Source organism: Phalaenopsis equestris, unplaced genomic scaffold (assembly GCF_001263595.1).
Source record: "Phalaenopsis equestris unplaced genomic scaffold, ASM126359v1 Scaffold000734, whole genome shotgun sequence".
Taxonomy (NCBI): domain Eukaryota; kingdom Viridiplantae; phylum Streptophyta; class Magnoliopsida; order Asparagales; family Orchidaceae; genus Phalaenopsis; species Phalaenopsis equestris.
In genome coordinates this window covers 162,637-170,057 of record NW_018165174.1, presented here as the reverse complement: position 1 = coordinate 170,057, position 7,421 = coordinate 162,637, and the positions used below count along the sequence as shown (strand labels likewise).

Here is a 7,421-nt window from a genome sequence, read left to right as displayed (position 1 = left end):
TATATATATATATATATAAATAACAGATAAACATTACCCTAGACTCTAAGCTTGTCTTTTCCTTCGGTTGCTGACCTTCCGGCACGCATGCACAAACTTCTTCTCCTCGAATAGGGATCAAGCTCCACTCGCATGCCTTGTCGTTGCCTCGCCCTCCTTTCTTCGTGCACCGAACACATGCACCGACTCCCTTCTACACACGAGATAAGCCTCGCACTCAAGTCAATATCGTTTGCTCTGGTTTGATGCCTCGCCTCTTCTTTTTCATGGCTCGACCTTCCTCCTTTTTTTAACAAAGCCGCATCCCTACTCTTCCCCTACTCTCCTACCTATGGCTAGGGCATCGCTTCCTTCGCACAAAACGATGCCAAACCTAAACACGAGCCGCTCCTTCCTTCGGCATAGGTATGTCTTTTCCCCTGACTTCGTTCCTCACAGGTAAGTCTTCTTCTCCTTCTACCGCCGCTTCTCCTTTGTTTCTTTTATCTCTAGCTTCAAATAAGACACTCGTCTCTTAAGTAGTAATAATTGAGATGTTTCATTCGAACCGACCTACCCATTGACAATTTCTTTCATGTATTTCTTTTTATTTATTTATTTGTTATTATTATTATATTTTCTTTAACAGAGTTATTACACATATTGTTTTATTTTTCTTGTGTTACTGTAGTTTAAAAGTGTGATTGCTCTTGAGATATCTTGAGATTAGTTATATTGTTTTAATATTTTTTTCAGGTTTTAAGCTTTTAAATAAGATGAATAGATGTGGAGTCAATGTATACAAAAGTCGAGGCCAGCAATCCAAAAAGGCAACTATTATTTGTTAATTAAAATATTTTCCTTAGTGGCTCTTTCAATTAATTTTTTTATATTAAACTGTTTGAAATAAAATTAGAAATATAAAAAAGTTATTTCCACCGTCCGTCTATTCCCATTTTGGTTAATTTGAAGACCCAGATCTGGTCATGACAGCCTTTTGCTTAGGTAGTTCGTTGCAAAATGGCATCATTACATTATGATCGTGATCAAAGCTTGCAAATTTCACAATGACAAAAATCTATTGAATAATAAATTTTATTGTTCGCTTGACATGACACAAATCTCTATGTTAGTTGTGATCGATGTAAAATTGTCCACGTACACAAATATTCATCCCAAATTTTCAGGATCCCTTGGGATAACATAATTTATAGTTCATGATAACCCAGAACGACGGAACCATAGGACGTTGATTGGGTTCATTATCATTCCCCTAATGCTTTCTCTAAAGCGACAACATTATATTTTTCATATCTTAGAGTTCGAATTATTGTTACTATATTCTAAAGGCTATAACGTGTACCAAGTAGTTTAAATTATTTATGCTGGAGTCTAGAAGTTAGAATTTTTATATATAGGCGACTCTTATTTGGAGTTCTTAGAAGTGTTTAATGTTTTAAGTTGCAGCAGCACTGCCGCTTTCATGACGTGGTGTTTGAGAATCATTTGATTTCATAGGATTTTTTCTCTCTTCAAGAAGATGACACTATTATATTTGTGATCTTAACTGCTTGCATCAATTTAAAACTTAAATGAATATCTCCAGGATTCTTATGACACTTAATATCCTTTAAATAACTTCTTTGTTGGCATCAATTCTAGTTTATTTTTCGGCAACATTCTTTGCTGTAGGATCATGAGGAGGAACTGGTGCATAACCGTTCTCTGGTTTTAACTAGGAGGCATACAACTGCTCCAGTTTCTAAATCTTTGCAGGCTCGTAAGACATCATAGTCTCTGATTCCACTCGGTCTTCTTCTTCATCTTCAGCAACTTAACCACACCAGATGCAATTTTAAACTTCTGCTTCAAGTTCAAAGCTGATTTCCCAGTTGATCCAGAAGGACCAGGCTTCTTCATATAGCTAGATTTGAGTTCCTGCGAACTTTTGGTGCGATAACAATAGACTTTATGGAGAGAACGGTGCAGTGATGGTACAAATTTTGTACACTTTAGCAAACTCATGATTTTCTTGCTGAAGGAAATATCGTTGACAAAAAAACATTGTTTTGCTCCTTTCCTCATCCTAGGCTTCGTTCAATGCTCAGTAAGGAACAAAACTAAATTATGCAAAGTAAAATCTAGAGTCATTTTTAATGATTTGCATGAGGAGGCCAGAAACATAGAAAACCCTATGCTTTGATTTGATTGGATAGGATTTTATTGCTCGGTTTGATCATGAGATTGGAATGGAGAACACTTGAGATGAGAAATGATGCAAAAAGATGTTTAGCAAGGGAGAGTAGAAGGGGTTATTTGGTGGCTGGATCGAGTAGGGTTTAAATTGATTTTTGTTCCCTCTTGATTTACCTTAAAATCCAGATTTATTAAATTCAGTTATGAGCTTTTTAAACTTGTGTCCACACATCTCTCACAATCTTCTCATTTGGATGCTTGTGATCTGACAATAGCTAACTAGCAAGTAGGGCTGTGAAATTGGCTCGAAGATCGTGAATCGCTCAAAAATCGGATTGAATTTTAGCTCGGATCGAAATCGGATCTAACCATTTTTCCTTGAATGAGGCATTATATTCTGTCAATTTAGCTTTTTTGAGCGGATGTAGAGCTCGACATCACCTAGGAAATGACCAAGATAGGTTTAATCACACAAGAATTCTTCTTACTTTTCAGAGCACATCACAGTGAAGTATGCAAAAGCTCACTAAGATAACTATTTGGCTTGATATGGTACCTAAGAACTTTTTGGAAGTCTTTTTTTTTTCAATAAGAGGTTTGAAAGTGTTATTTATACATGAAATAGTTCGCCAAGGTTTCACTAAATCTCTTGAGATGATACCTTCGTTCATTATTGGGAAGTGCTACCGAATTGGCTTACTAAGTTCATGAGGTTCACAACATGCTGAACTTTATCAGTGCTGACAGTTTTCTTAATTATTTTCTAAATCTTAGCTTTGTAATCGTAATACCTGAGACTGTCCTCCATTTTCATGTCAATTAGTATTCAATTTTGGTAGCACCGAAGCATATTTTTTATTATTGTCCTGATTCTTGCCTTATATTAGTAAAATGATTATTTTGGTAGCATAATATTACTCGTCTTTTGCTATCAATACAGGTGGCTGACCTCTCATCACTGAGAGAAGAGACTCATAAATTTGAGTCCCACTATATTGATAACCTTGTTGGTAAGGATAACCTTTGTTAAATTACCAAATGCTACTGGAGTCTGCAGAACTAATTTTATTTCTTTCTTTCTTCGATGTTTCAGGAGATGAAAACGCTTATTTTGAGAAATCCCCTATTAACTTTGTCGACAAATTCAATTGCCCAGTGATATTGTTCCAAGGACTAGATGACAAGGTACAGAGGCGCTAAGCTTTACTAACAATTAGGACTTTCTGTTGCCAATCTATCAAATTTTGGCAAAATATGAAATAAAAAGTAAACATGTCGCACAGATCTTTCTAATTTTAACCATTCTTTCGTTTTAAATTTATGATGTTGGACATAAGTCTAACAGGTAGTTTTTATTCACTATCATCCATTTCAAGTCTTCTACAGCAAGCTCCTGCTTGTTCACAAAAAATCTTTTCAATGCCACAATTGTGGGTTTGGGGTAGATCAAGCTTGACAAACCAGGAAAAGAAAGTTTCCTTACAAACAGAATTTTACTTTTTTTTTGTTCTATTTAATGTATAAAAATAAAACTAAATAAGAAAAAGGTTGATTCACATTTTAGGCAGGTTTGATTCGGATGTTCTTCAAGTGGAATAAAAAATGTGTAGCAGACTTTTCGTACTGATAAAATGTAAAATTCATAACCAATAGAACCAATGAGCTCTATTCAGATTTAGCCTGCATGCTTTAGTTATGTTGGTCGCTATCTGTATTTTGTGAGTGTAACTAACCTATGCCCTACTTTTAATCAAGAAATCTATCTGGGTAGAGTTCTATTCTTTTTTGGGGCGAAAAAAATACATGTGCAGAGAATTTCCTCAATAATGTAAAAAAAATATTACAATCAGAAATAGTATAGATTTCTGTTATCAGTAGTTAGCAGATGTTGTAATTAGATATGATAATATTATTAATAGATTTGAGTTCAAGATAAAAATTAAAAATTGTAGTATTGTTACTGTGAGTCATTATAAGCAGTTTATTTTCACATTAAGTTTAATAAACAGTCAAAATTTTGTATTTAAAGGTGATTAAATTAGATCATTAAGTTGTTTGCAGCTTGTAGATCAACTTGGACAATAGTGTCTTTCTTTTGAAGAGTGAATTTTTTCGATTCGTTCGGATAACGCACTTTGAAGTATATTTCAATGAAGAACTAACTATGAAATAACAAGTTTTGGAAAGAAACATAAGAAACAACTGCCATATTTTATTGATGGTTGCTCCAGATGTGAAACTTGAATTGAGGAACAGCATTATTTTTGGCACTTAATTTGGAATTGCTATTATTTTTGTATTTACTGAATTACTTGGTACAGAAACTTATTTTATTTCTCTGTTGCTCTTTTTCTCAAATCCTTAACCTAAAAAAACTACCATGACCATGATACAACAAGAACAAAAGTTCAAACATAAATATTTTTATTCTTCGATTCACTGCATATTCTGGTTCTGTAGACTACGATAATAATATGTTGCATTTTATGGAACTCAAATATCCAGAAATAGTTTCAATCTCCTTTCTTTTTTTTTTTTGTGCTGTTCTTATATAGGCTGACTAATTAATTTTTGATGAAGATTGTTTCTCCTGAACAAGCCAGAAAGATATACAACGCCTTGAAGGAAAAGGGTGTACCTGTTGCTTTGGTAGAGTTTGAAGGAGAACAGCACGGATTTCGCAAGGTTCATTCTTAAATTTCACTAGCAGGTTTCTAATTACTGTAGTTTAGTACAAAAAAGTTCATTCTTAAATTTCACTAGCAGGTTTCTAATTATGACGCTGTAGTTTAGTACAAAAATTTTTATTTATAGGCTGAAAACATCAAGTTCACTTTGGAGCAGCAAATGGTGTTTTTTGCTAGAACCGTCGGCCATTTCAAAGTAGCCGATCCAATCGTTCCGATCAAAATAGATAACTTTGATTGAACTTAACGTGGACATGTCCAGGTCTTCTGTAGCAAGGTTTTGCATTTTCTATTTGTCTTATATTGTTTTGAATGCCAATCAATGTTTCTTGTATAACTTAAGTGGGAAATCTGTGTAGCTTCTCTAAAGTCCACCCAAGCTTTTATGGCTTGGATTTGCCAACAGCTGCTGTTGTTAGCAACACGATGGTTTTGCCACAGATTCTTTATTTTACTAGTTATTCGCATGTATTATTTGCTCAGGAGGCTCAGATATAAAACTACGAATGTTGAATAATTTTGTTTTTTTTTTTTTTCGTTGGCTACGTAACATCTTGTGGCACCCTTGGTGGCCAATATTAAGTTTGAACTTTACTTAAGTTGCGATCTATCTCTTTCAAATGTAGAATGTTTGTGAGGACATCCTGATTGAATTTAAGTATGACCTACAAGATTTATTTCTAAAAAAAAAAATATAGTTTTTCGTTTATATGTGCAATATACTATTTTTATTTGAGCAAATATAGCGACTTGAATTTTTTTTAAGGCAAACTATAAGGTCTTTTGATATGATAGATATGAATATGTATGTGAATGAGGTGACTAGTGTAATTGATCCACAAAATCAGTCTGTTGAGTTGATTAGGTTCTGAGGGATGGGTTTCGTGAGACAAGTTTGACGCGGGCACGTGAATGAGTTGTGGGAGCGGCATAAAGGGTGTTACTATCTACTACGATCTTTTCGAACCATCGGCTCTTCAATGAGGGATTGTCACCTCATTTTTATTGGGGATTGCAATACCAGTTATCTTGGGTTTATATATGTGATTTTTGTGTAATGCCCAACAATTGTTAACATACCTTGGATCATGTCTTATTTGAGTCGGATAAGGGACATTGGCTTCGATCTCGAACGTCAACATACTTGCAAGACGTAAGAAGAAGAAGAATTGCAAACTTATGATTTATGATTCGATTAAATTTTTGTTCATATTGTAGGAAACATATGTGCACTCAATCTTATTTAAATAATTGTAAATATTGAGCATTGTAGAGTTGATTGTTATACGAATAAGAATGAAAAGATCATCATTAAAATTCTTATACTATGCTTGCATGTGCATTCTTAACTATGATGGAGTTAATCATTTTATGATACTAGCGAGAGAATGTTGAGGTATCTATCTCTTTATGATACTAGAGAGGGAATGCTAAGGTATCTGTACATGAAAAATGATATTTATATTGATGCATTATTATTGGTACAAGTTTAGGCAGTGTTCTTGTAATAGTTGTATACAAATTAAAAAATATTTATATCTAAACGATACAATAATATATAGTGAATCTTTAGTGGTACATTGAATGATTGATCCTGAAAATATAGTTGTGTAAAACTCATAAAGTTGACTCCGCTTTATAACGATGCCAAAAATTTGATGCATTATTTTATGAATAAGAAGTTTAAACAATTTATGTTGGGATTCTACGTAAGTATACGTATCATTATCAAGTATAAGATTTTCTATTTAAGCCTCAAATACCGATTCCATAAGGAAAGTTTAAATTTGAAATGAAAAATTAACTAGGAAATTTATAGAAATAAAATAAAATTACTGACACTAATCTTGAATTGTTTGAGATACTATTAGAACTAAATTATTAATTACTAGCAAAACTAAAATGCTGAGTTTAAACAGTAACTATTAAACTATGTTTATGTGATGAAATTTTTTAAAATGAAAAAACATCTTTCTCACTAATGAGTTTTTGGTAAAATGAGATGAGATAAATTGTTTAAATATGTATTGTGCCAAATAGAAACAATTTTAATTCTCTACCCTTGTTCAGTGTTATAGAAAATCATTGGCTAATCTCAGGTTTAGTCCTTAAATCTGTGGTTAGGTTGGGAGGATACTGGCTCTCACTCTAGAGCTCCCACTTCCCTTCCCTGAAGGCTAACGCTCGCTTTAGCTCTTAAACACTAAGACCGAATTTAGTATTTTAGTCCATCCTAAAATCTTCAATTCTACACCCAATAAAGTATATTTTTCTATTTATTTGCACTTAATTCCATTAACGAAATACTTCTTCAAGGAATTAAATGTGATTCTCACTCTTGCTATAGAACTCATACTCAATTTCCCGTATCATATGTTTCACAACATATTTTAACAATTTAATTCACCAGATCGAAAAGTAAATTAAGAACGGAGTTGAAAACCTATCACCATTTATTTTATATTTTAAAATTGGCACATCTAAATTATCTCTTTATTTGCGATATCTCAGAGTATTGAGAAATATACAGGAAACTACTCAGACTTCATGAGAAAGATA

General features: G+C 33.2%; 1 protein-coding gene across 5 annotated transcripts in view; it reads left to right on the top strand.

Annotated features, from left to right (window-relative positions):
* Positions 1-5,379, top strand: part of LOC110030530 — a 63,238-nt gene extending 57,859 nt beyond the window's left edge. The window contains exons 15-18 of one of the 5 annotated variants that reach the window (XM_020733273.1): positions 3,116-3,185; positions 3,269-3,360; positions 4,756-4,860; positions 5,020-5,379. In XM_020733273.1, coding sequence (XP_020588932.1) covers positions 3,116-3,185; positions 3,269-3,360; positions 4,756-4,860; positions 5,020-5,103 — 351 coding nt within the window. In that variant the 3' untranslated portion in view covers positions 5,104-5,379. Of the gene's footprint in view, positions 1-735; positions 766-3,115; positions 3,186-3,268; positions 3,361-4,755; positions 4,861-4,989 lie in introns of those variants that run through there. The other 4 variants (XM_020733272.1, XM_020733275.1, XM_020733274.1 and 1 more) reach the window with 4 other exon arrangements.
* The last annotated feature ends 2,042 nt before the right edge of the window (positions 5,380-7,421 follow it).